The sequence below is a fragment of the Anomalospiza imberbis genome, chromosome 25 (genome assembly GCF_031753505.1).
Source record: "Anomalospiza imberbis isolate Cuckoo-Finch-1a 21T00152 chromosome 25, ASM3175350v1, whole genome shotgun sequence".
NCBI lineage: Eukaryota > Metazoa > Chordata > Aves > Passeriformes > Viduidae > Anomalospiza > Anomalospiza imberbis.
Window position 1 is genome coordinate 6,963,985 of NC_089705.1, and position 26,984 is coordinate 6,990,968.

The 26,984-nt window shown below is 52.3% G+C and overlaps 2 protein-coding genes and 1 non-coding gene across 14 annotated transcripts in view; all 3 read left to right on the forward strand.

The window, feature by feature from the left end:
* PHACTR4 (phosphatase and actin regulator 4) overlaps positions 1 to 15,670 on the forward strand; it is a 56,202-nt gene extending 40,532 nt beyond the window's left edge. For 9 of the 11 annotated variants that reach the window (XM_068172548.1, XM_068172553.1, XM_068172552.1 and 6 more), the window contains 12 exons: positions 2,680 to 2,856; positions 3,280 to 3,360; positions 5,316 to 5,480; positions 5,609 to 5,968; positions 8,860 to 9,445; positions 10,057 to 10,280; positions 10,738 to 10,888; positions 11,500 to 11,555; positions 12,476 to 12,537; positions 13,325 to 13,462; positions 14,350 to 14,426; positions 15,003 to 15,670. In XM_068172548.1, the coding sequence (XP_068028649.1) occupies positions 2,680 to 2,856; positions 3,280 to 3,360; positions 5,316 to 5,480; positions 5,609 to 5,968; positions 8,860 to 9,445; positions 10,057 to 10,280; positions 10,738 to 10,888; positions 11,500 to 11,555; positions 12,476 to 12,537; positions 13,325 to 13,462; positions 14,350 to 14,426; positions 15,003 to 15,018 (2,093 nt within the window). In that variant the 3' untranslated portion in view covers positions 15,019 to 15,670. Of the gene's footprint in view, positions 1 to 1,284; positions 1,567 to 2,679; positions 2,857 to 3,279; positions 3,361 to 5,315; positions 5,481 to 5,608; positions 5,969 to 8,859; positions 9,446 to 10,056; positions 10,281 to 10,737; positions 10,889 to 11,499; positions 11,556 to 12,475; positions 12,538 to 13,324; positions 13,463 to 14,349; positions 14,427 to 15,002 lie in introns of those variants that run through there. The other 2 variants (XM_068172557.1, XM_068172558.1) reach the window with 2 other exon arrangements.
* A 1,328-nt stretch (positions 15,671 to 16,998) lies between these two features.
* LOC137462524 (small nucleolar RNA SNORA73 family) lies at positions 16,999 to 17,202 on the forward strand. Its single transcript, XR_010993710.1, has one exon. It is a non-coding gene; the product is annotated as a small nucleolar RNA SNORA73 family (small nucleolar RNA).
* A 527-nt stretch (positions 17,203 to 17,729) lies between these two features.
* Positions 17,730 to 26,397, forward strand: RCC1 (regulator of chromosome condensation 1). Of its 2 annotated transcripts, none has more exons than XM_068172569.1 (11): positions 17,730 to 17,761; positions 20,588 to 20,665; positions 20,850 to 20,927; positions 21,030 to 21,217; positions 21,776 to 21,955; positions 22,039 to 22,135; positions 23,047 to 23,169; positions 23,356 to 23,511; positions 23,830 to 23,949; positions 24,359 to 24,511; positions 25,016 to 26,397. In XM_068172569.1, exons 2-11 carry the CDS (start codon positions 20,596 to 20,598, stop codon positions 25,189 to 25,191), a joined length of 1,341 nt encoding a protein of 446 aa, XP_068028670.1. In that variant the 5' UTR covers positions 17,730 to 17,761; positions 20,588 to 20,595; the 3' UTR covers positions 25,192 to 26,397. The 2 variants fall into 2 exon arrangements, with proteins under 2 accessions (XP_068028670.1, XP_068028669.1); XM_068172568.1 differs by lacking the exon at positions 17,730 to 17,761 and adding an exon at positions 20,066 to 20,197.
* Positions 26,398 to 26,984: the final 587 nt, after the last annotated feature.

The window sequence follows — 26,984 nt, forward strand, 5'->3', positions numbered from 1 at the left end:
TCATTCTCCTAACTGGAAATGGAGACATTCCAGGGTGCTGAGGGCTCTTCATTAATCCCTGGAGCTGATGGTTGAGTTTTCTTTTAATAACTTACTTTGCTTAGTGCAGCACTCTGACATCCTGGGTGGTAGGCAGCACATAAGTGACATTCCTCAGAGCAACTCAGGGAAGGGGTAGATATAAGGCAGGCTTGGTACTGCTGCCTTCAGCACTGTTCTCCTTGGAAAGGTGAGGGAAATGCCTTTGATGACACTTGGGCTTCAAATTCCATCTGCAGCCTGTGCTTGGCAAGCTCTTGTGCCTGCCTGGTAAAGTTTGGGAATGCTCTGCTGAGCACAATGAATACTGCTTGTTAAAATTGCATGTGCAACTCCAGGGCTAATGCCCTGGTCTCTGAAGAAAGTGCCTCTAAACATGCAGACAATTCTGCTTGGGTTTCTGGGAGCTTGAAATGCCTTTCTGCCCCCCATTTCCATCCACCCTCCCTCCATCCCTGTCGAAAATCACAGATCAGTGCTGCCATGGTGTATGTTATCGTCCACCCAGTTTCTCTCCTGTTATGAAGTCAGGGTTGTTGTTTTTTTTTTTTTTCATTTAAAAGCATCTCAGATGCTGAATTGATCTTGCTTTCTCAAAGAAATGTTGGCTGACATCAGCTTTTGACTGGTTCAGAGAGAGGGACTTTCTGTTATGGGGCTGATTTAAACAAAAGTACAACCAACAGGTAAACAGTGGCTCAAACACTCTCCAGCTTCCCTCTGCTGTTCTTCTCTTCCCTGTGTTTGTGATCTTCCATTCCGGTTGTGCTCAGACTGGAAAAGTGGGGTCTGTCCTGCAGTGACACAGTGATAGCCTGTCCCCAGCCCTGTGGCCTGAGGCTATCAGGAGCCCATGGCTGTGGCTGCCTTTCACACTTTCTGGGATCTGAGCTCTCCTGCTGGGAAGCACTACAGGGTTGCAGGTAGAGCTGCATCAGGTAATGAATTCTTTTTTCGTGGGTATTTTTCCCCCCCTCTGTCCTGGACATGTTCTTCCCTATGCTGACAGGAATCTGCTTTTTCACATCAGGGCCTGTATCCTCAGTGGAGGTTTGTAGGATGCAGAAGATACGTTGATAGTTCTTTGTCCTATGTGTGAAGTGGCTTTCTCCTAACTTTTTTTCCTCAATCTCTTAGTCTCAGGAGATGGGATTCTTGGCTGAACTTTCCTGTTACTTACGGGGCATTGCCTGTTCTGCAGGCACGTTACGTAGGCTTGTCTGAAGTTGACTGAAAGGTCTGTTGTGCCCCCAAGCTCCACAGTGTCTGACTTGGAGGCTCCAAAAGAAGACACCTGGGTGCAGTTTGTATCAGGACACTCCAGCCTGCTGAGCATGGTGGGGCTGCAGCATGTCTCTCTTCTCCATAGGATTTTTTCCGTGGAGCTCTGCAGTGCTCCAGTCTCTAGTGCTGAAGCTGAGGGATTCTGGCTCTGGAAATCCTGCCATGGAGTGGGCACCAGCTGGCTTCACTTAGCTTGTGCGCACTGATTTGCTTTTTTGCAGGCAGTGCTAGATTCTGCTCATTGTAAGTGCTTCTCTGTGTTCCATCAAATACCCTAAAACAGCTACATCAGACAAGGCAGGCTCAACAGTCCCCAGATTAGTGTTTTGTGCTCTGGTTCTGCTTCAGAAGTGGGGTTTTTTGTTTGGTTTTTTCACGTGTCCCTCCCCGCCTCCGTGTCCTTCTGGTGCTGTTCTCCAGGGACTCCTGTGCAGTAGGTGGAGCACAGGCCTGTATTGTGTCGCTTTCCTGTGGAGTTGTTGCTCTTGGCCAGCTTTGCTGCCCTTATTTATAGAAGGAAAATCAGAGAGGGGAAAATCTAGCACATCCAGCTGCTGGAATGGGTCTGATTTCGGGGTGCGGACAGTTGTGAATGTCAGCTCAGTGGGCTGGAAGGTGTCTGTAGTCATGAACCCGTGTCCAGCACCAGTTGCTTCCAAATGAAGATGAGAAAAAGTAGGGAAGTGGTTTGTGTTCATGGACAAACCTGTGACACTGCAAAATTAAATTAATATCTGGCTGAGGGAACTGGAGGGACTCAGCCTGGAGAAAAGGAGGCTCAGGGGGGACTTTCTCACTCTTTCCAACTCCCTGACAAGCAGGTGCAGACAGGGAGTCAGGCTCTGCCCCTGGAGAACAAGGAACAGAACAGGACGAAACAGCATTGAGTTGTGCCAGGGAAGGTTCAGGTTGGACGTCAGGAGAAATTTATTAATTTAAAGAGTTCTCAGTCCCTGGCACAGTCTGTCCAGGGCAGTGGTGGAGTCCCCATCCCTGCAGGTGTCCAAGGAACACGTGGACATGGCACTCAGTGCTCTGGGCTGGTGACAAGGTGGGGGTTGTTCACAGATTGGATTCAACAATCTTGGAGGTCTTTTCCAACCTTAATGATTCTGGGGTTCTGTAATCTTTGTCTCATCAGGAAGGCCCTTACCAGTTTCCCTTTGCCCTGTTTATGTTGAGAAGTCCACTTGTGTCCCCCCGAGCTGACGTGAGGGCTCAGTGGAGCCACAGGGAGAGTCTTGTTCCCTTTTCTGTATGAATGTGTGCTGCCATTCCCAGTGTGGGTTGGGAGATGGGAGCTGTTACCTGCAGCACAGAAGTAATTCTTTATTCTTTTCCTTCTTTTCTGTGCAGCTGAAGAGGTGGATCACACCCCAGGTGATGCCAGCATGGGGGTAGATGTTTTGGAATCAGGTGACACCACACCTCCTACAAAGAGGAAAAGCAAGTTCTCAAGCTTTGGCAAGATTTTCAAACCCTGGAAATGGAGGAAAAAGAAAAGCAGTGACAAATTCAAGGAGACTTCAGAAGGTAAAGTAACAGGGGCTGGGTGGGTGTCCCTTCCTCCATCCATCTGAGAAGGGGTTGCTGTCACAAGCCTGAGTGCTGACATGTGCAAGAACCAAAATGGGACTTTGGAGATGGGCTGGCACCTGCAATCTCTCCAGAAACACCTTGCCATGGAGCTGTAGTTTCAGACAGATTCATTCCTTTCTTTCAAGGAAGCTCCCCAAGCAGCTGTGGGGAGGGAGGGTTTGCTCCACAATCAGCAGTGCAGTGTGAAATGCAGGTCTGAACATGCAGTTCCTTCTCGCTCCTCTTAATCCATGCAAAACCAGTGAAATTTGAAGCCCTATTATTTCCTCTAGAGCACCTCTTTAAAAGAAAGAAAAAAATCTTCTTGAACTTCAAGCTTGCCCTGTTTTCTGAGTGCTTTTTTCAATTTAATGTCAGTTTTAGAACGAAAGATTTCTATGCGAAAGCCAAGAGAGGAGCTGGTAAAAAGAGGGGTTCTGTTGGAAGAGCCTGAGCAGGGTGAGTCTGCAAACGAACTTCTGTCTGTGTCTGTGTGGCTGATCTTCCTCTGGCCAAACCTCACCCTCGGGAGACAAATTTAAGGGCTTTCTGCTGAAGTGATTCCTGTCTGCCTTACCCTTTTCAATGCTCTCTCTTGTCTGTTTTCCCACCTGGGAGGAAGGCAGCCTGCTCAGGGAGGAAGATGGTTCTGAGGAAGTGCAGTGCCTGTCTGGAACACCTTCCTGCAGGGAGGGAGGGCTGTGCTGTGGTCACTTCCCATCCTGTCCTTCTCTGTGTTCTGCTCCAGATACCTTGTGCTGTCCTGCCAGCCTCTGCTGTCACACTGTCACTCACCATCTCCTGCTGTTCCAAATGGGAGAGGTACTGCCCCTGGGGCTCAGGCTGGGAGGAGAATCAGCAATGGGTGAATTCTGAGCTGCTTGGGTGGGGGCATATCTTCCAAGAGATGCTTCATGGTATGGTGTCATAGTCACCACTAGGCTTATCAAAGTTTGCGCTGCTGTCTAGGAAGCCTTACCCCTTTTCTTTCATCTTTGATGTCTCCACGTTGGGATCGTGCTGCCAAAATAAGTTGTCAGATCACCATCCACTCTCCTGGCTGGGATTTGTGTGATGTGGAAAAGCGGTGAGGAAAGCTGGATCATACTGTTCCTGTCTCCCTTGCTAAAAACTTTGGATAACCAGAGGCAGTTGCTGCCATAAAAATCTGTCTCATCCCTTGAGTTTCAGCCCTGGCTGGGGAGGAAACTCCTCTTGTTGCTGTTTGTGCCTGCTGCATTTCAGGGAAGGGAAGTGAGTGAGCGAGGCAGCGCCGTCTACCAGCTCCTCACAGGAACCGAGGCTGTTTCTTGTGGAAAAGAAATCCTGGGAAGCTTCTGAATAACACCAGGTTAGGGAAAGGGGAGGTAGTACTGTGGAGGGAGAGGAAAGGTGAGGAGGGCAGTGGAATAAATTATCAAAAATTAGAACAGCAGATTGTGCTGGGGTCTAGCATCTGGACAGCGTGGATGCCACACACTGCAATTCCTTCAGAGATGGCAGACTGAATTGAAAAATATTTTTAAACAAATGGGTGATGTATTTAAGTTTTCTTGAGTTGAAAATCAGTCCAAATGGGCAAGTTCCCCTTAGAAATGGATGCGGAGTCTTTTTTTGAGAGTAATACTGTCAAAAACTTGTCCTGTCAGGGCAATTGCCGAGAATGGTGGAGTATTTCTTCATGGGGATTAGCATGGGTTCGATTGGATGGGGACCTCCAAAAAGAGGTCTTGCTTTTGTTTTTTAAAGAGGTCTTGCACTGGGAGCCTCCATGTTAGAATTTGTAAAAGCAGAAATAGTCAAAGTGAGCTACATAAAATTCTAGAGCTGTGTCATTACATCCAATTAAAACAAAGGTAAATCTGGAAATCTGCCTTGCTGATGTTTTGGGTTGAGCAGCGATTTTTGTGCCAAATTCAGGGTAGAAACAAGGAAAACAGAGGTGCTTCCACTAACCTGAAGACTTTATGAAAGCCTGTTATGCACGTGCAGTAGATGACTCGGCTCATGTTGGAATCTTGCAGCAGGGAATTGGTGATTGCTCCCTGATGGAGGGTGGACACAAAAGCTGCTGGAGATTTATGGCTTCAGTTACAACTTCCTTGTGCTGCAGCACAGCACTGGGCACACAGATCTGTAACACAAGAGCAAGGGCAGGACAGGGAGCAGAAAAACCCTGGATAGCATACAGTGCTGTGTGATTTACTCATTGATAATGAAATCAAGGGCTCTCAGCTCCAGCTGGTTGGGTTGCTGTGCTGTCCTGTGCAGAAGGTGGTTGAAGACCAGCTGTTTCAGAAGCCAGAAAGAAGTTGGTGTGGCTCCATGGTGGTTGAGTCAGCTCACCCACGTCTCTTCTCCCCTGCCTTCTGAGTGTTTTCTCTTTGCTTCTCTGTCCTCCCGTCCCCTTGCAGATGGTGAAGAGCCAGAGAAGCTGAACCCACCTGCCCTGAAGAATGGCCACACTGTCCCCATTGGGGGCCCTGGGGTCTGTAACCTGCCCAGCCAGGAGGAAGAGGCCACAAAGCCATCCAGCCTTAGGAAGCCTGTACCAGTGGAGGAACCAAAGAAGAGGCAGGGTAAGAAATCAGATGTGTGCAAAATCAGGGCTTCACATTCTCCTGTAACCAGTTTTGAATTCTCATCTGATCCTCCCCACCCTCAGCAGACCCTCTGGTGCCTTAAACTGAGCTGCCTCCCTTTGCAGGTTCCTCCAGCAGCCACCCTGGGCCTGAACTGGAACCACCTCAGGAGCCACATGTTCCCAGACAACCTCTGCTTCCTCCAAAAAGACCTCCCTCCACTTCCCAGGAGGCAAACGAAGTACAGGCAAAGGATCCAATACCTGCCAGCAGCACTGCAAGAACTGCCCCCTTCAGCGCAGCCCCCACGGCAGCAAAGACAGTCAATTCCACAGCTGCCCCTTCCCCAGCGCCCAGGACTCTGCTCCCTGCTCCTGCCAGTGCCAACACTACTGCTCCCACCAGTACAACCAGCACAGCTCCTGCCAAACAGCCTCCCGTCCCTCCTCCCAAACCCGTCAACAGAAATAGTAACTCACTAATAGGTAAGTGACCCCACAAACCGGTGTTTGTACCTGAGATGTTCTGGAGCCACTGCTCCAAGAGTCTCTTCCCTTCGTAAGGGAGGATTTTTAGTTGCATCAGAATGTCTGACCATCTTTCCTAAAACCAGTCCAGTTTGGACTCAGACTGCCAGTGTTTAGCCAGGACACAAGCGTTCTGGGAGCAGTGTAGTTACTGGAGTCTTCTGCCATGAGCTATCCAGTGTGTTCCCAACAGCTGCCTGCAGGAAGGCATCCCTGCCTGCCTGTTCTCTGTCAGCTCTAAGAGACAGTGTCCGAATGTTGATGCTTCACTGGGGGCTGGGATTCAGCTTGGACTGGGGAATGGTGGATGAGGTTTTGTGGTTAGTGACAATTCCTTCTTTCATCTGCTTTTAGGGAAAAAAAAAAAAAACAAACCAAGAAACAAACCCAAAGAATCCACACACCAAACAATGTCACTGCCAGGCCATGTGGTTTCCACTTAGGGCAGAGACCAGGAGCTGGTAGGGATAATTCAGACTTCCCTGGTTATACTCAGGCTCTTCCTGTAAGGTCTGTGGCTGGGCTACTGACAAATGAGTCTTGTCCCTATGTCTTGTCACACAGATAAATCAGCTCAATTTGATCTGAATCTTCCCATTTAGAAAATTAAATATTTTTATCTCTGTAATTTTTCTAAGCAGAAGATTTGGCAAGAGTTTCTTAAAGCTCATTTAATCTCTGTTCTTTGTGGGAGTTCTGGGGATCTTAAAGATGCAGTTTTGAGAGTTGGTATGACTTCCATGCATCAATGGCCTGTTGGCATTTCAGGCAGTTCTTTCACAGACACCTCCTAGTCTTTGGACAGGGTTAGCAGAGGTGAGCACAGATCAGGAGGGAGGCTCCTGGGAAGATCAATCTGACAGGTTTGCACTGTTACCACAGAAACTGGAGGTGTTACCCAGGTGTGGTTTGAGAGGCAGTGCTGGATGTGCAAGTTGCCATCTGAAATAGCCGGGGCCACTGCTTTCAGTGTGGACAGATTGCTGTGCTCTGCTTGGGGCTCACCTTGCTCTGGCCGGTTTTGCAAGTGACCTTGGTATGGTATTAACAACCCTCATGTGCCAGACCAGCTTGATTAGCCTGACCATGCTCGAGCACTCCATGAAATACCTTCTTGTTTTCTTTAAGCTGCTTGCACACACTGCAGGTGGCATTTGAAATGCCCCAGCTCTAATTAGAGGAGGTACTTGTGGAACAAAAAATGTGGCTGGAAACAGCAGCGTATCCCACGTGGTTAGGACCATCCTGCCTCTTCCCAAGAGCATGGGCTGGGCTGGGAGCAGCTGCGGGGTGTGCAGGGGAGGAGAAAACCAGCAGTTCTCTTTTGTCCCCTGGGTATGAACACAGATGTAGAGGAGGTTCCACAGCCCTCTGGTCTGGCACAATGGAGCTGGAGCTGTGGAGTTGCTGTGTGAGCTTTGTGTTGTTGAACAGCCTGAGTGGAATTGGCTTTGTGAGCTCTCCACGGGTCCTTGGTGCCTGCTCTGACTGCAGGAGTGTCCTTCTGTGCCACTGTTACCGCCTGAGGCTTGGGAGGGAGTTACTGTGCAGGTCACCCCTTTGTCTGTCCCCAAGATGCTCATTCCCTGAGCAGTTCTGGTGTCTCAAGCAGCAGCTTCCTTCTGCCAGCTCCTCGGTCCCTTTCAAATTTTGCTCTTACCCAGAGGTGCCTCAAGCCTCATCCTGCCAGGCTTGAAGCACTGCTCAGGAGACACTGGAGTCCCTTGGGCAGGAGCTGAGGACACTCTGTGTTTTGCACAATCTGGCCCTTAATCTACAAGGGGAAAGTCTAAAAATGCTAAACATCTCACTAATGTGCCCACCTCTCTCCAGTTATGTGGCCTTATCTTGGGAAACTCTCCCACTTGCAGCACCCTCTCATGGTGTCTGCACCGCAGATTCCCCCAGCTCTATTCTGTCACCATCCCCCGCTCCAGGGAAATGTGTAGCAAGTCTGAGCTGCTTTAGGCAAAGCCTCTACAAGCCCCAGAAACCATGGATACATGGATGTTAAAAGCTGCAAGCTCCTACAGCAAGAGCAGTCTTTACTGCTGCAATTTCCTTAGGAACAGAGTGGGGGTTTGAGGATCCTGTGACTGCCCACTGCAGGCATTTTTCATGTCTCTATTTCTTCCTCTCTTCTCAATCAAACAGCAAATATTTAAGATTAAAGGCTTTAGGCATTTTTCGAAGTTTTTCTAGTTACTTTGTAGTGGCAGATGAGTTTATAATGGGGCTTAAGGAACAGAGTTCAGAGGGAGTAAAGCAGAACCTCATCCTGAGCAGCTGCTGGCAGTGGGGTGTTCTTGGGCTGGGTCTGGTGGATGAACACAAGAGGGAAAGCACACTGCTGCCTGCAGCTCTGCTGATTTTTGCCTCTGAGCAAAAAAAAAAAATAAGATTTTAAGACTTTTTGAGTCTTCCTAAGAAGTTCTTTAATGTGCAGGGGAGCCGTTAACACAACTGGAGACTGGGGTGTCCTGGATGTCTTGGATTCCTTTTGTGCTGTAAATGCAGCCATAAAGTGCCCACATAACTGCGTTCCTGGGCAGGCTCCCGTGCTGTCTTTCAAGGGCTGGTGCCATTTCTCTCTCTCTGAAGCAGCAGGATGTACAAACCTGTCTCAGCCTGCTTGGTTTTGGCTGCTCTCCCAAGTCTTGCCTTTGCTGCTGGAAGGACAAACCAGGGCCTTGTAACCTGGCTATTTCTGGTATGATACTCCAGTAAAAAGTAGCAGAGAATGCTTAGTCCAAGGCTCTGAGTGCATTGCCATGCTTTTTCCACACTGGTGAAGGTTATCTGGAAAATACCTCATTAAACATTGTGGCTTTTGTGGTTTTTATTTTCAGCTGAACTTTCCCAAGTAATGACCAGTGGTACAGCCTTGTCCAAGCCTTCCCCTCCTCTCCCTCCAAAGAGAGGCCTCCTGCCTAACAACACGTCAGAGGCTGTCACCTCTAAGCCCCCAAATGACAGGACAGTGACAGCGAGTCGCCCTGCACCGATTCCACTGCACGTGACCTCAGTTTATCCACCACCTTCGCCCTCGCCGCCGCTGCCCACCCACGTACCCCCTGAACCTCCACGCGTGGCCCTGCCCACCTCCACCCCTGTCCTAGACCCACCGTGCTCCCTGGACCTGCCCAAGGAGACTCCTCCTCCTCCTCCTCTTCCTGAAGACTTCAGGTCCGTGGAAGTGTCGAAGAGGACGGCAGAACAAGGGTTTGGTGAACCCCTCGTGCTGCCTCGCCTGCCCCAAATCCCACTGCACATTCGTATCCAGCAGGCTCTGGCCAGCCCTCTGCCTGTCACCCCACCTCCCGAAGGGTCCCACAGGGCTCACTCATTGCTCTTTGAGAACGATGGTTTTGGAGAAGACAACAGCACCCTGGGCAGGACAAGATCCCTGCCTGTCACCATTGAGATGCTCAAAGTGTGAGTACCTCCTTGTATGTGTGCCGCCTCTCCCAGCTCCTGCAGCGCTGTGATGGTGGGAATGGCTCTGGGCAGGTCTTAGGTCTCTGCTGAAACCATTTTTCCTGTTGGCCAAATCTGTGTTTCAGGCTCTTAAGAGCCAGAGCATCTTCCCCATGAAATTAACCCTGGCTTTGGGATTTTATTGCTCACAATGGTAAATGGGTTCCAAACACAGGCTGATGCCAGGAATCCAGGCCTGGACTGTCTGTAACTGCACCAAGACCAAACAAGATCCTGGATTCCGTCCATCTGTGGCCTTCCTTAGCCTTTCATTTTGCTAAACATAAGTGGGAAAAGAACTGTCTTGTGTTATAGCAGAGCTGAATCTCCAAGTCACAAAGTAGTAGGGTCAGAGGGTGGTTTGGTTCTCAGAACCTGCCTCTGTCATTTCCTTGGCCAGAGCTCCCTGTGCTTTGGAAGAGAGGGGGGACAGTGCAGGATCCTGTGGTGGCTCTTGCACCTCTGGTTTCTGGGCTTCCCTGAGGAGAGCTGAGGACATATTGATTCTAGGGATATTCTGCAGGCCCTGTGCCAAGTGTTCAGAGGTGTAATAGCGTGCTTCTCGTTAGTCCAGACGATGAGGAAGAGGAAGACGATGACCAGGAAGAGGAACAGAATTCCGGTCCTCGTGTGTATATTGGAGATGTGCCATCTGTCACAGTCATCCCCAAACTGGTACCCCAGGTCCTCCCGGAGGAGCAGGAAGGAGACGAAGGGATGAGCGACTCTGACTCGGAGGGGCCCATCCTGTATAAAGATGATGAGGATGAGGAAGAAGATGAAAGCCGTAACAGTAAGGCTTTGACATTGCAGGTGTCATTTTTATTGCTCTGCTGAACTCGTGCCTGGCTGCACTGAGATCTGGATCAAAGCACTGGTTCCCACAGCGCCTCAAAGCAGCTGGTTCTTGGTTGCATGATGTAGCACATGTCCTCTGCCTTGCTTTTTCCAAGGCTCTGCAGCCAAAGCTGTGCAGTCACCTGCTGAGTGCACCCCTTCAGTTGCAGCTGGCTCCTGTGACAGCCTGTGCTGTCCCAGCCCCTCAGGTAGGACAGCTTTAGGTGAGCATGTGGTGTCACACAAAAAGTGCTGGCTGCTGCTGCTGTGCAGTGAGTGCAGAGCTTGGGAAGAGCAAGGAGAGAGGACAGCTCTCCCTCAGGAAGAGCACAGCTCCCGGGGGCACAGGGCTGGGATTGCTCTGGCGGGCTCGGTAGCCTTGAGTTGCAGCCTGTTGCTCTCCCTCTCCACAGGCACGCTGGCCAACAAAGTGAAGAGGAAAGATACGCTCGCTATAAAGCTGGGGAACACAACCGCACCGCAGGAGGAGAAGATCGTCTTCCCTCGGAAGAGCAAGGAGGAGTGGAACGAAATCCGTCACCAGATTGGGACAACGCTGATCAGGTACAGATAGTGATGATGATCAGTGTGAGCTGCTGGCACAGTGCGTGCGGAGTGGGACTGGACAAAGCTGGTGCCTTGTCCAAGCAGCTCGTGCTGGAATAGGGTGGGTGGTTGGGCACAGCAGCTGGAGCAGGGCTGGGAGCTTGTGTTGCTGTTCCTCCTTTGTGAGAAAAGTTGTGAGCTCCTCGTGGAGTTGAACAGTATCCCCCTGACAGGGCCCTGTTTCCAGAGGTTAAATGGATTGAGAGGGGAAAATCTCAAGGATTACAGATATGTAAAACACAGGTGTGGATAAAAAGGTGTGGATGGATGCAGGGTGGGTGCTGGTGGTGGATGAAGCTGGGACTGGTGGCAGTCCAGGCTCTGCTGTCTGAGCTCCTTGCAAAGCTGCTTCTGAGCTGGAGAGCCCATAGCCCTTCCCAAAGCCGTGCCAGTGGCCGAGCAGCTGTTTGACAAGAGCATAGTGTAAAACGGGGCAGCAGTGATCCTCAGTGGTGAGTGAGGAGTGTGGAGGAGGCTGTCTAGTGCACTGAAACCAGGCGGTTTTGTCCTTCATCTGCTACTGAGAGTGACCAGATACAACATTCTGTACTTGTCACACTTCTCTTCAGGCGACTGAGTCAGAGACCAACTGCAGAAGAACTGGAACAGAGGAACATTCTTCAGCGTGAGTAGCACTTCTCTGGTGGTCCTGAGAAATATCATAAGTTTGTCTTTAACATCTTAATGTATCGGGTGGAGGTGGTTTTACATTGAAAGAGATTTAGATTAGATGTCAGGAACAAATTCTTCCCTGCGAGGGTGATGAGGCCCTTGGCACAGGGTGCCCAGAGAAGCTGTGGCTGCCTCATCCCTGGAAGTGTCCAAGGCTAGGCTGGATGGGGCTTGGAGCAACCTGGGACAGTGGAAGGTGTCCTTGCCATGGCAGGGGGTGGAACTGGGTGATCACTGAGGTCCCTTCCAACCAAACCCATTCTGGGATCATACGATTGTGGACAGAATAGCTGTCCCATGCCTGCCACCTCGGAGAAGAGTGTGTGGGCTGGTTCAGACTCTGCTGTTACACAGCAAGGACTGTGAAAGGTGTTTTTGTTTGGGCTGGACTTCTGTGTTCCAGACATTACGGCATTGCCTTGCATGATCTCTAAAGCAGCAGTGCATCACAAAGTCAGGACTGTTTCTCTTGGCCATATCTTGTTCTGCAAAAGTTTTAAATAAACATCTCAAGGAAATGGGAATGTCAGTTCAGGAAGTTTCCATTTAAAATATTTATCTGTGCTGTTATTTTCTTTTAAACTATAATAGCTTTGTGAAGGAGCAAGCTGCACAGTGGCTTGGATGTATTTTGGCGATCTGGCCATGAATCGTTGAGGTGAATGACTCATTGGTGCTGTGTAAGGGCCATATTTGCCCCTGCCAGTTCAGGAGGTGACACGGGGTATTGAGTGGTACTGCACTCTCTGCCTGTCCTAAGCCTTTAGATCTGTAGATAATCTGGTCCAGCTCAATACTGTCCTTTGTTCAAGCCTAGAAAGCAATTTTCAAAGCCTGATGCTTACATGAAAAATGTTTTTTCCCCCTTGGCAGCGAAAAATGAGGCTGACCGTCAAGCTGAGAAGCGCGAGATCAAGCGCCGGCTCACCAGAAAGGTACTGCTGGCTCCCACGGTGACAGCCACCTGGCAGGGCTGCTGGGCATGGTGGCAGTGAGCACGTTGTAGGTACCGTGCTGTGGGCGTAGTCACAGGGCTCTTGTGTAAGTGTCCCCAGTGCCCTCGGACTGCAGTAACTTTGGAATGTGGACTGTCACCCACTGTGAGCCATTGGCACCAGGGCCATGTTTTTGTCAGTGACAGATCTGACCTGGCAGCGAGTGTAACAAGCGAGATGAGAACTAAATTTGGCACCTGATACCTTAAAGGTTTGCTGGCCTCGCTGCTTTAACACAGTGCTTCAGGAGCCACCACTTCACACCAGGCTCCCTAAAATCCATTTCTAAAGTAACAGTGTGGGAGCTGAGCAGAGTAACAGCTGCTTTTAGCTGTTAATCCAGGTTACTTGTGATTGTTGCTCATGGCTGGGAAAAACTTCCCCAAGGCCTGTGGGTGTGAAGTGTGAGTGCTGCCATTGCTGAAGCTGTGTTTAGGGGTGTCATGCAGGGCTCACCCTTGTAGCGGCCGTTCCCACACCCCTCAGTGTCCTTCTCCATGACAGCGTGGCCCAGGTTCTGCCCTAGCCTGGCTTTGTGATCCCAGCGGGAGTATCCAGCCTGTAAGAGGTTTACCTATTCCCTTGCAGGCTGCAAGCAGGATCTGGTAGTGTCTGTGCTTAAGGCACAGTGAGGGAACTAGTTTTAGTTTTGCTTGGGGTGCTTAGTCCTGGATCTGCTTTGTGGACAAGGCTCAGACTAACCTCCTTTGTTTTTGCTGTTGTTCAGCTTAGCCAAAGGCCTACAGTGGCAGAGCTGCAGGCCAGGAAGATCCTGAGGTTTAATGAATATGTGGAAGTAACAGATGCTCAAGACTATGACCGGCGAGCAGATAAGCCGTGGACAAAGCTGACACCAGCTGACAAGGTAACTGAGTGTCCTGTCCCCAGATGGCAAGAGGAGCCAGAGCAGGGTGGCCCACACAAACGGGTGTGAGCCAAGGAGATTTGCTCTGTTCCTCTGGCTTCACCTCATCATCTTTCCCTCTGCCACCCCACCTGTGTGCCTTCACTTGCATGTGCTGTCCCAGCTCTGCTTCCTGCTGCCTCATGGCAAGGTGGAGCCCTGGTGGGCACAGTCTGAAAGCCTGCATGGCTTCTGCCTCAGCTTCTGAGTGATGTAAGAACCATAAAATCATGGAATCGTTAAGGTTGGAAAAGCCCTCGAAGATGATGGGAGTCCAGCTGTTCACCCAGCACCACCATGTTCACCAGTAAACCATGTCCCCAGGTGCCCCATCTGCACATTTTTGAACAATTCCTGGGATGGTGATTCTTCTACAGCCCTTCCTATGAAGAATTTTTACCTTGTATCTCATCTGAACTTCCTCTGGCTCAACCTGAGGCAGTTTGCCCTTGTTCTGTCACTTGTTACCTGGGAGAAGCGACCAGCCCCAGCTGTCTTGACCCTCCTGTCAGGGAGCTGTAGAGAGTGAGAGGATCCTCCCCGAGCCTTCTTTTCTCCAGGGTCAGCCCCCCAGCCTCGCCCAGCTGCTCTTGGTGCTCCAGACCCTTCCCCAGCCCCATTCTCTTTTCTGGACACAGCAAGGATACTGGCTATTGGTCATAGCAGCGCGGTTCCCTGCAGGCTCTAGAAACGGGCAGGGAACCGTCTGTCCTTGTCCTCCCAGGCCACCTCTGGGGACTGCCCAGCCTCAGGGAGGGGCAGATTAAACTCAGCTTGGTGTTAATGGACTGTGAAAGCTGGGGTGGCTGCTGCAATCCCTTTCCAAAAAAATCTCTCTCTCTGTGCAGGCAGCAATCAGGAAGGAGCTGAATGAGTTTAAGAGCTGTGAAATGGAAGTGCATGAGGAGAGCAAGCAGTTCACGAGGTGAGAATGTGTTAACATAAAGAGTTTTGGTCTTGTTAGAGCTGTGCTGCAAGGACAGTGCTCAGTGGCAAAACACTAAAATCTTAGAAAAATTATTTGTGCAGCGGTTGGAGATGGAATGTCCCTTTCTGTCTCAGTCCGGGGGGTGACTGGAGCAGCTGCAGACACAAAGTGGGTTGTCTTTCATTAAACTGAGGCTTCCATCCCGACGGCTCAGTGGCCAGTGTCTAGTTTGAGGTGTGTCTGACACTAGTGTGGAGCTGCAGCTGGAGTGAGCTTTTCTGGGGCCAGGGGTGTGCAGCCACAGCCACAAAACAACTTGCTAATGAGTTACCTTGGATGTAATCTGTGTAGTCAGGTCTGGATCGTGGCCCAAGTGATTCCTTTCCTTCCAGCTCTGTGTGGAAAAGTTGAGTGCAGAGCACAGGAGGTGAAATTATTTGATGTTCACAGCTTCCCTGAGGGCTGAGAGTTCTGAGATAATTCAGTTTATTCTCTTTGGCCATCTATAGCACCCAAGTAACCATTTAACCCGAGTTCCAAGGATAACACTCAGATTTTTTTACTTGCTTTCAGATACCATCGACCATAATATTCCAAGGAGGGAGCAAGAAACCCGGGAGGGCTGGAAGTTTTCTCTGCATCCCTCTCCGAGGCAATGCAGTGAGGGTGGAACCTCAGCTCTTCCAAGATTTGCCTTCCAAACATATCCAGAAAAGGGCTGTCGGCCAGGGAAGGGGAATCCTGTCTGAATGTAGCATTTCACTGGAACAAACACATCTCCCATGCCATCAGGCTGGAACTGACACTATACCTCGTGTGGCTCAGCAATACGGCTCTGCCAGGAGACCGTGCCCAGGGGGACGGCCCCTTCCTTCCCAAGTTGTACAGACTTGTCTCGGGGATGCAATTCCTCGTTTCCTCCTCCTTTCCACCAGGAAGGGAGACTAAAAACAAAGGCAGCTGTGATGTTGGGAAGCCGAGGAGCGCGTGTGCTCAGAAGCGCATATGTGTATATTAGCTGTGTACAGAGAACCCCGGCAGACGACTGACACGGCGCTCATTATGTTTTGGGAGTTTTGCTCTTTTGTCATGTCGTTAATGCCCTGAATCACTACTGACCAACGGTTTGTTGTCCTGGAAGGGAATTGTATAGATATTAACATATGCTGCATCTTTTTGTTAAAAAAAAAAAAAAAAAAAGGAAAAAAAAACACCCAAACATATGTATAAATGCTCTGCACTCTCTCACACTTGCTCTGATCTTAATAACAGATCTTGAGATATTTAGGCTTGCTTAACAAATTACAGAACCAGGAACAATGACTGTTGCCTTTTTAAAACTTTTTTAATTTGGGGAAACTGTGAGAGTAGCTAGTCCTTTTTATTGTGGCTTTCTCTCAAATGTTTTTTACTCTCCCAAATCAGGGTTGAAGCTTTTGCCTTTTTCTCATTTTTACAGCTAAACCTACTGGAAACTTGATCGTTTCACTGTGTGGGTCAAAAGGAGGGGAAGAATAGGTTTAAAAAGTGACCTTAAGAAGATGGTATTTCTCTTATGAGAGAAAAATTCTTCCTCAATGCGGGTTGAAAAAAAAAAATCTGGTAGGGCCACTGCTGTATTATGCACAAAACTAAACTATCTGTGAGATGCCACTTGTGGGGGGGAGGTTGGGAGGGAGAGAAGAGCTTTGTCTTGTTCACAGAGCAGTGTGGCAACAGGCCGGCCAAGGCCCAGCAGCCGCTGGGGGCTCTTCCCGCACAGCATCCCCTGTACAGCAGCCATTACATTGTACATCAGTCAACAGCAGATTTTAATTATTAAATAAAACTATTTTAGAGGTTTTTTTTCTTAAACCCTGCTTGTGTGGTCGTGTCTTTCCGGCTGGTCTCAGCAGGAGCCTGACCCGCGGCTCCTGAGGCGCTGGAGGGCGGGTCAGCCATGGCGGCGCCTCCCCTGAGGCCGCGGCTTTTCGCGCCCTTCCCACTGCGCATGTGCTAACGCCCTTGCAGCCATTGCGCAGGCGCGGCTGGCCCGGCCCGTTCCGCCGGGTGGTGGCCCCGGCGCCTATGCCCATATACAGCTTGTCCCCGCCCCTCGCGCGGGACGCGCATGCTCGCGTTTCGGCCCCGCCCCGCGCACTATAAAAGTAGCCGCGCGGAGCGACTCGGCCTCTTTCACCGTGGGGAGCGGCGGAGCTGGTAGGTGAGCATCGCTTTACTTTTCCCCTTTTAGCTGTTTTTACCCTTTAAACTCTTTCTCTTGCTGTGGCCTGAGGTCCTGCTGGCCGCGCAGCGCCGCGCTGTCAGCGGATGGCCGCTCCATCCTAGTTTTTACGCTGAAATGTGCCATGAGTTACACGTGGCTGTGGGTGCTGTGGGGCCGCCCCGCGCCCCCTCAGCCGCCCCTCAGAGCTATTTTCTTCCCCTGCAGGTTCCGCCAAAGCCTCTTAGAGCTTGGTTCGTCCGGCCCGCTGCAGCGTGAGTATCCATCCGTGCCGTGGCCGGCGGAGCTGGGACGCGCGGGGGCCTGGGGCGGGTCAAGGTGCTTACAGGTGTTAAAAGCGAGGGTCCGACGTGGATATCCGGAGAAGTCGCTCTCTCTCGGCTCTGTCCGTGTGGCGCAGGGGAGCGCAGGCCCTCGGGCCCGTGACGTACAGTCCCTTTCCACGACGTTGGAGAGCAAGCGGGCCCCGAGCCTGCAGCCTGCATATTCCTACTGCTTCTCTGAGCCCTTGGGCCGTGACAGAGGAGACAAACCATGCAGGAAACACGTGCTAAAAGGATGTTAGAACCTGTTCATAGCGCACTGACACGCGGCGTGGGACGGGGGGAGCACGTGCGGAGCTGGGAGGTGGAAACAAAAAACAAGCTCCTGAGCAAATCCTTAAAGTACCTTTTTTTTTTATTTCCAGTGCCAAAATTGGAGAAGTTAAAGCGGAACACGATTTTTAAAGGTAATAACTGCGTTTAGAATGTAACAGTGTGTGTAGTTTCAAAGATGTTTCTGGAATAATGGGACAGTGATAAAATTCCTATGCGGGTGATATAGGTGGTAGTAATGTAAGTTCGGATTGCAGACTCCTAATTTCGATGATTGTGTTCGATTTTGCATAGATGGGGAAAAGAAATTCCTGAGTCTTAAAGGGGAAAAAAACCAGCCATGAATCTCGGTAGACAAAAAAAAACCCGCTAAATTTGTGTACTAAACTTAAAGCTCTACTGCTGTATTGTGGGACACGAGAAAAAAGCAGTGAAAAAAAAAATCTTTCTTTTTCCTGAAATATTGCAGAAACTGCTGGGGCGAAGTGAAAAAGAAAAATCCGCGGGAGAGGGTGAGTATGTTAAGAGTCTGCCCAGGTCCTGTTAGTGCAGTGTGAGTAACTAAAAGTAGCCACAGAAATCAGAACGTGGTGGGACCAGGGATGTGTGAATTTGGTGGTCTTCCAAAGCATGTGCTTGGAGCACAGAAAACAAGGGCGAGTGGCCCTGGCCCCTTGGTGGGACGTGCCCCTCTGGGTTTTGTGGAGCAGGGCCCGGAGTTACACGCCTTGCGGGTGAGCTGCCCGGGAAGGACAGTCACGGCACGAGGACTTGGCTGGAGCTCAAGGGAGGCGTTTGCTGGCTGGTCCAGCAAAACGCTGCTTTTGGGATGCTTAAAACTGGAGAAGGGGAGTGGGGGAAGCAGAAGGGTTAAGTAGATAAGGTGTGTGCTCTCCTGTGGACTACACTTAAAACCCTTCCCAGAGATTCGACCTTGTGGGGCCAGGATGTTCCGGGGAACGTGATGGTGAAAGTGGGTGGAGTGCATATAGGGTGTGGGTGGAAGCAGTTGTGTGTTTCGGGCCTGAATTGTAGCTCTCGCTCTTGTCTTGATGTGTAAATCTGTGCCTGACTACAGTCGACAACTCAATAAACTGAACTTCGCTTTGGCTTGGTGTGTCTTTGTGGTGAATGATCTGAATATTAAGGAAAACTTCATGCTCGGGGTGGTGCCTCGTGTAGAAGTACAATTGTTGTTTGTGGCTGACATCTCAAATCGTGTAGAAATGCTCTGTGGCACTCTTTGGGGCTGTATTAGGGGGACATCCGTACCTTCAGTCCAGGTTTGGATTTCGGGGCACAAAACTTCATATCGTGAAGGGCTGAGTCAAGAAGGGTTGATGGCGTCTGTTGCCCCGGGGTGTGGTTTAGGGGCAAAGCCGGGAGGGGCAGGACAGGTTTTTCCCTTGCCCTTTTGAGGGGAGCGCTGCTGACGAGGGTGGGTTTAGGGGCAGTGCTGGTGTGGGGTGGGTGGAACGGGCAGCAGCAGCTGGCCCGATGTCCTGTCCTTGGCCGAGGGGTCCCCCGGGAAAGGATCCGGGAGCGGCTGTGCATCTGCCCCACATGAGCCTGGGGTAAGCGCTCCGTGGTTAGCCCCCGCGAAGGTTCTGCAGTCACATGGGCTGTGGGTGACCCCTGGGGATCACTGTCCGTAAGCAGATGAGGCTGGTGTACCAGCCAAGAAGTTAATTAGAAACCTGGTTTTATTAGTAAATAAAAGCTGTTATGGGCAAATGCGGGCCTGTGGACTGGAACAGCAGAATGAATCCGTGCAATAAGGGTAATCACATTACATGAAGGGAAAACTTGAAAAGTCGCTGTCTTCCCGTTAACCTGAGAAGTTTGGTCTGGTTTTGTTTCAAGTGTATTCTCCACTGTATGCAGCAGTAGGTTGCTGGAAAAGATGGTAGCTCAGACTTGCAGGATCTCAATACTCTGTTCGTTATTGTCCTGCACGTTTAATAACTGTTTTTTGCAGCAGTTCTGTTCCACCACGGCTGGCTGCGGCCTCGGAGGCTGGAGGCATCTCTGTACGTTAGAAGCAGGAGGAGTTCCTGGCACGGATTTCTTGTCCGGGGGCCAAAGTGTTAGCAGCCGCGAGCCGTGCGTTGTGCTGTCCGTGCGTTGTGCTGTCCGTCCCTCTGTCCGTCCCTCCGTCCCTCTGCCTGTCCATCCCTCTGTCCGTCCCTCCGCCCCTCTGCCTGTCCCTCTGTCCGTCCCTCTGTCCCTCTGCCTGTCCGTCCCTCCGTCCGTCCCTCTGCCTGTCCCTCTGTCCCTCTGCCTGTCCGTCCCTCTGCCCCTCTGCCTGTCCGTCCCTCCGTCCCTCCGTCCGTCCCTCTACCCCTCTGTCCGTCCCTCCGCCCCTCTGTCCCTCTGCCTGTCCGTCCCTCTGTCCGTCCCTCTGTCCGTCCCTCTGTCCGTCCCTCTGTCCGTCCCTCTGTCCGTCCCTCTGTCCGTCCCTCTGTCCGTCCCTCTGTCCGTCCCTCTGTCCGTCCCTCTGTCCGTCCCTCTGTCCGTCCCTCTGTCCCTCTGCCTGTCCGTCCCTCTGTCCGTCCCTCTGTCCGTCCCTCTGTCCGTCCCTCTGTCCGTCCCTCTGTCCCTCTGCCTGTCCGTCCCTCTGTCCGTCCCTGTCCCCGTTCCGTCCTGCGCGCCGTGCGCTGCCCGGGGACCGCCGGCCGCCAGGGGGCGCGTTGCCGCCAGGGCCCGGCTCGCGCATGCGCAGAGCGCGGCGCGGCGGAGCCGGCGGGCGGTGAGGGAGCGCGGCGGGGCCGAGCCGGGAGAGCGGCGGGAGGGACCGGCGGGGACGGGGCCGGGGCCGGGGCCGGGGCCGCGGGCGCGCGGGTCCCGGCGAGGGCCGGGCCGTCCTCGGCGCAGCCGACCGGCCATCGGGAAGAGCTGCAGGCGGCGGGAGACGCGGCCGGTCCGGGCCGTGGCCTGCGCGGCCCCACGTGAGGCGGCGCCGCGGGGAATTCGAACGGCGGGAAGGGGCGGGGGCGGCGCTCGGGCCATGCGGACCGGGGAGCGGGGTGAGGCCGCAGGTACGGCTCGGCTCCGAATCTTCCCTTTTCCCTTTTCCTTCTTTCTTTTTCCCTTCCCTCTCGCCTTGCCTGCCTGGTCCTGAAATCTGGTTCACATCTGGCATGAAGTAGGGAGTATGGGTAAAACACACAAGGGAAAGATTTCTGTTTTCCCAGAGCAGGAGAAGGGGTCATTGTTCAAATCCCAACTCAGTCACCAGTCCCTCAGGTAGTTTTTTAGGGTGTCAGGGCGCATCCCTAACAGTGGACAGCCCAGTTAAGCAGATGGGTGACTCCTTACAGGCTCTTTTTGGCATTTAGATTCCAGGATGCCAGGAAAACGCAGAGTGAAGATCCTGGGGCCAGAAGAAGAGTCTACTGAGATGAAAAACGTTAAAGGTAAGGAAAATCACTTGGAATTTTCCTTCTACTTTCCCAGGGGTGATTTTTACCGGGAAACTTGTACCCCGGCATGTTCTTTCTCCCCGCTCCCAGCCCGCAGTCAGCCACTCATCACATCGCTCACAGCCTGGGCCGGTGCTGACACTGGGCCAGGGTAACCTTGGCTCTTTTTGGCATTTAGATTCCAAGATGCCAGGAAAACGCAGATCGAAGATCCTGGTGCCAGAAGAAGAATCTACTGAGAGGAAAAAGGTTAAAGGTAAGAAAAATCACTTGGAATTTTCCTTCTACTTTCCCAGGGGTGGCTTTTACCAGGAAACTTGAACCCCCACATATTCTTTCTCCCTCTTGCACCCCACAGTCAGCCACCCATCACATCGCTTACAGCCTGGGCTGGTGCTGACACTGGGCCAGGGTAATGTCGGCCAGCTGGGTCTGGGCGAGGACATCATGGAGAGGAAGAAGCCAGCTCTGGTCACGCTGCCGGAGATGGTGGTGCAGGTGGAAGCTGGAGGGATGCACACAGTGTGCCTCAGCCAGACTGGAAAGGTAAGCGCAGTGGGTTCTGGGATATGTTCGGGAGCAGGGGGTGGGAAACAGCCACTGCTCTGCCCACATCTTGGTCCAGCTCTAGGGGTGAGCGTGGTCTCACATGGACCACAAAATTTTAGGGGGTCAAAAGGAGGACCTGAAAGGAGCCTGAGAGAGAATTGGAAAGGGACTTAGGACAAGAGCACGGAGTGATAGGTCAAGGGGGAATGGATTCACACTGACAGAGAGTAGATGTGTGACACTGTCATTTTAGATGTGATACTGGGAAATTCTTCCTTGTGAAGGTGGTGAGGCTCTGGTACAGAGAAGCTGTGGCTGCCTCATCCCTGGAAGTGTTCCAGGCCAGGTTGGACAGGGTGTAAAGCAACCTGATCTAGTGGAAGATGTTCCTGCCCATGGCAGGGGGTGGACTGAAGTGAGCTTTAAGGTCCCTTCCAACCCAAACCATTCCATGATTCTGCAATAATTCATCCTCGTGAGTCTCTGTTCCCTGACTTCATACTCAGCCTGTTGCCCCACTGGGCTCCATCCTGACCACTCGCACCCAATCTGCAGATCTACACCTTTGGCTGCAACGATGAAGGTGCCCTGGGACGTGACACGTCGGCCGAAGGGTCCGAGTCCTCCCCAGGGCTGGTGGAGCTGCAGGAGAAGGTGGTGCAGGTGTCAGCGGGGGACAGCCACACGGCCGCGCTGACTGAGGACGGCAGGGTCTTTGTCTGGGGCTCCTTCCGGGTACGCTCATTCCTCAGATGCTGGAAGCTCCGCTGGTGGCTGCAGCTCCTGTGGCTCATCCCTGCATCTCTCTCTTCCCTCAGGATAACAATGGAGTGATCGGCTTGCTGGAGCCCATGAAGACAAGCTCTGTTCCTTTGCTGCTTGAGCTCGACGCGCCCGTCGTTAAAATAGTTTCAGGTGAGCGGGTGTCCTTGTTGAGATGGTCCTAACAAACAGAAGAACACCAGTTATTTAAGAAGGCTTCTCTCTATTTTAGCCTCATGCTGTCTTTTTATACCCTCTCACAATGTTAATACCTATTTATTGGCCACAATAAATCAACATAATGTTCATTAGTGCAGGGTGGTCAACACCACTGTTTTCTGTCAAGATCTTACTGCAGGCCCCCTTGTTTATCTTTTCTTCTCCTCCATTCCCATGCTGACGGCCTTTGTAGAACTCCTTTCAAGGGCAAAGGCAACTCTTAGCAGCTTCTCTTCTTCAACTATTTCTGACTCGCAGATCAGCTGTGAGCCCCTTCCACAAGCAAGGCCCTGGGGTGTGCAGGGTCAGGCAGATACATGAGGTTGTCACAACCCTTGAGGAATGTCCATGACCTTTTCCTCCCTCTTGGCTTGCTCCGAGCCTGATACGAGGGTGTACTTACTGATCTCTGACTTTCCAGAGAACAGACCTTTTAGCCCAAACAGATATTTTAGGCCCAACAGATTCACATATTGAGTTAGTATTTGACCAGTCTGATGCAGAATGACTTCCAAGAGTGGCCTGAACTCTGACCCTGTGGGGCTAGAGCACTTGCTCTTTAATGATGCCTGGGGAAGCTGAGCACAGCAGCCAGGGAGCTTGTCCAGCGCCCAGGGGAAGTTGAGGCACACCTGTGTCCTTACCACCTTCCCAGAAAAACTGCTTTGAATTCCTGGGATCAGGAGGAGGGACATCCTGGAGTTTTAGGTAGTGGCACAATTGGTGTTGAGGTATCAAGTGCAAGAAACCCCATAAGCTGGGACAACTTGGGTTTACCTGTGGGATCTCAGCCCCCAGGACTTGCTGAAGACTTCTCCATAATTTGTCTTTCCTTCCTGTCCCAGGAAATGACCACTTGGTGATGCTGACAGTGGATGGCGACCTGTTCACGTGTGGCTGTGGTGAACAGGGCCAGCTAGGCAGAGTGCCAGCACTTTTTGCCAGCCGAGGAGGACGGAGAGGACTGCGTGAGTGGATTTAGTTCTCAGAGGTGCATCCTTTGGCTTTGGCTCTGCCCTTTGCAGAGGGACAAAGGGACCCAGTCCCTGATGCTCAAGGGCTTATGTGTAACGTAAATGCAGTGAGCCAAATCCTCAGATGCAGGGAGGGTGTAAATCCTTAGTCCTTGTGTAACACCTTGTCTCCTGCCCCAGAGCGGATGCTGGTCCCCCAGCTTGTTCCTGTCAGAGGCAAAGGGAGAAGAAGCAAAATGCACTTCCAGGACGCTTTCTGCGGGGCATATTTCACCTTCGCCGTCACACACGAGGGACACATCTATGGATTTGGCCTCTCCAACTACCACCAGCTGGGTGAGCTTCACTTGTGTCCCTCCAGATCTCCTTCCAGTCCACCACTGCCCTGGCCTGGTGGGGAGAAGCTGCTAGGTGCCCCAAAATCTAAACACACTGGATGCACCAGAGCTGGAAATGGGGGTGGGGCTCACCCTGCATAGCTCTGGGTTTAGGTTCCAGCCCGTGTGCCCACTGGGTTTGAGCAGAAATTAGATTTTGGGGCTGGGCAGCTGTATTGGTCTCCGGTAGGGTGAGCCCCAGGGTGGACGGCTCAGTGCCGGAGCTGTCCACGTCCATGGACCTGATCCGCCCGGGTTTGTGCGTCCCACCCTGCAGGGACCCAGGACACCGAGCCCTGCTTCTCCCCGCAGAACCTCACGTGCTTCAAGAACTCCACCAAGTCTTGGGTTGGGTTCTCTGGCGGGCAGCACCACACGGTCTGTGTCGACTCTGAAGGTGAGTGACACTGTGACAGGTGGGCTGGGAGTGACATAGCAGGGTGGGGTATCCCATGGCCCTCCACCTGGCCAAGGGGCTGTTGGGATGGTGGTGATGTGCTGGAGCCCTCCAAGCTCTCAGTGTTCAAGGAAGCAAGGTTGGTGTGAGATTGCAGCGAAGGGAAGCTGAGAACAGGAACCCGGACTCAATTGTGAACTCTGTTCTTGCACCTGTCCACCTTACTGATTTTGGCAAGCTGAAGGGTCTCTATCCCACCCTGCTCCTTCTGCATGGGTCTCAGGGTGTGGTATGGAGGAGTGATGTTCCTTCAGGAGTCAGACCTGGGGAAAGGTCCTGGTCTGCTTTGGCCCTGCTGTAGCTTCTGCCCCCATCAAGTCTCCTCTCTTGTGTATCTGCTGTGCTCCAGGTAAAGCCTACAGCCTGGGCAGGGCAGAGTATGGCCGGCTGGGCCTTGGGACAGGAGCAGAGGAGAAGAGTACACCTACAGTCATCCCGGAGCTCCCCAGGATCATCTCGGTGGCCTGCGGAGCGTCCGTGGGTTACGCCGTCAGCAGTGATGGTGAGTGGCAGGGTTTGGGAACCCTGCCTTCTGTACTTTCTTCATCCCTCCATCCAGCCCTGCACACCATCACCACACACTGCCAGCTGGGTTGGGACTGGAGCCAGGTCCTGGTGCCCGTCACCTGGGGGCAGCTGGGCTCTGGCTGCTCAAATGTGTTTGTGAGCCTGTGGCAACAGGGTTGGTCATGTGGTGTTGACCAGGCGGGGGTTGTTGGCCGGACAATCTCTTCTCTGACTGCTGATGCCAGACCTCTGTGCTCTGGTGCTGCATCTGCCTGTGTGCAGTGTCTGCAGGAAGGAAGGTTTGGAATGGGCTGTGGGTTTAGCTTGCTCCCCCACAGGGATAAAGTTCCTTGACTCTGTGATGGAACACAAGATGTGCTCTGTGATGTTTGAGCTGTATGTTCTCCTCCTTTTCCTCCTGCTTGTGTTTTGGACTTCTGTCTGGGTGCAAGGTCCCCTTCCCACTTGGAGCTCAAAGCTTGCTTCATCTCTGTTGCAGGACGAGCGTTTGCCTGGGGAATGGGCACTAACTACCAGCTGGGCACCGGGGAGGAGGATGATGTCTGGAGCCCCGTGGAGATGACGGGGAAGCAGCTGGAGAACCGGCGGGTGCTGGCCGTGTCCAGTGGTGGGCAGCACACTGTGCTGCTGGTCAGTGACAAGGAGCAGAGCTGATGAAGCGATGCCACAGCCGGGCCCAGTGGGATCATAGCAGCCCCAGACCCCCCACAACTTCCGCCTGGGTTGGGGAGCCGATTACTTGGGGAGGGCAGGAGGCTTATGGAGCTCGGCCCAGCAGCCCCTGCCTGGCTGGAGCAGGGTGCCCATGGGTTCTCCCTGTAAATGTTTGTCTGTTTTTCTGTGGTGTCCAGTGCTCTGTCAGCTCCTCGGGTCAGCTTGATCTTAAACTGATCCCAGTTCTGTGCCTGGATGGATTTCCACTTGTTCTCATCTGTTTTTTAAACATTTCCTGGCCCAGCAAAGCTGAGGGTCTTGTTATTCACTCTGCAATCAGGTTTGGGTATCAGTCTCCCTGAGGTCCCCATGTTCCCCACATCTGGATGCTCCTCCACCCCCTTCACCTAAATATACCCCTCTGGCCAGGATTTGTCTACTGTGACCCCCCCAAACCCATCTGAGCCCCCTCCAGGTGGATGTGAGTCCAGCAGGAATGTGCCCAGGAAGCTCTATCCTCCAATCCAGAGCTTGTGGCTGCTGTGGTGCTATGCTGCCTGGTGAGGGAGAATGCTGCTGGGCGATGCCTAGCACACTGTGACTGCTGAAGGCTCCTGCCTCCCGTCCCTCAAGCTGAGCACCCCAGCCTGGCAGTGAGGCCAGGAGCAGGTTCCCCACTCCCCGTGGCCTGGAGCAGCCACCTTACCACTGCTTTTTGCAGTCCTGGCCACTCCCTCTTTGCCGTTGCCTTTGGAAACCCAACCAAATCCATCCCACGCGTGGGAACGCTGTTACTTTTATTTTTTCTCTTTCGCTTGCGGAGAAAGGAGCTTCATTTGCCGTTAGGGCCTTGCTGAGCAGACACCCAGACCCCAGCTATGCACGGAGTCACTGGAAACAACAGGACTCCTCCTCCCCATTGTCTCCCTGATCCAACTGGTCTTGCTTCCTGTGCCCAGCCTGCTCCATGCTCTCCTTACAGGTACCTGGAGTGAGGAGGGGTCTGCAAAGAGCTAAATTACAGCAATAGGAGGAGGAGTTGTGGCTGGGATGGGGGAGGGGGTCTGGGATTGTACAATAGTTCTGAAGGGGTTAGATTTTTTTAAAAAAGAAAATGTATTTTGGTTGATTAATCAAGGCAGAAAGGACAAAAAAAAAAAAAGAAGTCTTTTAGCATTTGGAATAAACTGAATTTTGATAAACCCAGACTTTGCCTGTGCTTTGGAGGGATGGCAATTCTTTCGTGGGGACAGTCAGGACGGGTGGCTACTTTTCGGGGTGCTGTCGTGGTCCCGGCCGTGTCCGAGTGTTCCGTGGCCACCAGATGGCAGCAGGAGAATGCACTGCTGGGCCACGGGACCGGGAGAACTGGGACAGAGCGAGGGGATGGTCCCTGTCATCTCGGTCACCCCCTCTTCAGTTCCCTGCCTGCCTGATGGGTCACCCCTAGTGGTTTTGGGTCTCCAGGAACACAACCAAGCCCGTGGCACAGCTGGAAGGATTCTGGCATGTTCGTGCTGGGTGCTCCCAGCTGGAGCTGAGCCAGACGTGTGTGTGGAGACTGGAAGCCACGCAGCAAATTCCCACATGGTGTCACTGGAGCCCCAGGTCGCCGTTTACACTTAATTCTTTTGGGGAGCAGCAGGTTCCTTCATGAGCCTGGGCACTGAGAGCAGCTCAGGCTGTTGGCAGCTTTGCTGCTCCAACGTGGGATGAGCTTGGATTTACAATCAGGGATGGCCTCAGTGGGTCCAGCTCTGTCTGGGGGGCTGGGGGTACCCACCTCCCATCCA

Excerpts from the sequence above, each read along its gene's own strand:
- RCC1 (XM_068172569.1), top strand. The coding sequence starts at position 20,596 with ATGCCAGGAAAACGCAGAGTGAAGATCCTGGGGCCAGAAGAAGAGTCT. Across the intron at positions 21,218-21,775 it reads GCCTCAGCCAGACTGGAAAG|ATCTACACCTTTGGCTGCAA; the intron begins GTAAGCGCAGTG and ends CCCAATCTGCAG. Across the intron at positions 21,956-22,038 it reads TTGTCTGGGGCTCCTTCCGG|GATAACAATGGAGTGATCGG; the intron begins GTACGCTCATTC and ends CTCTTCCCTCAG.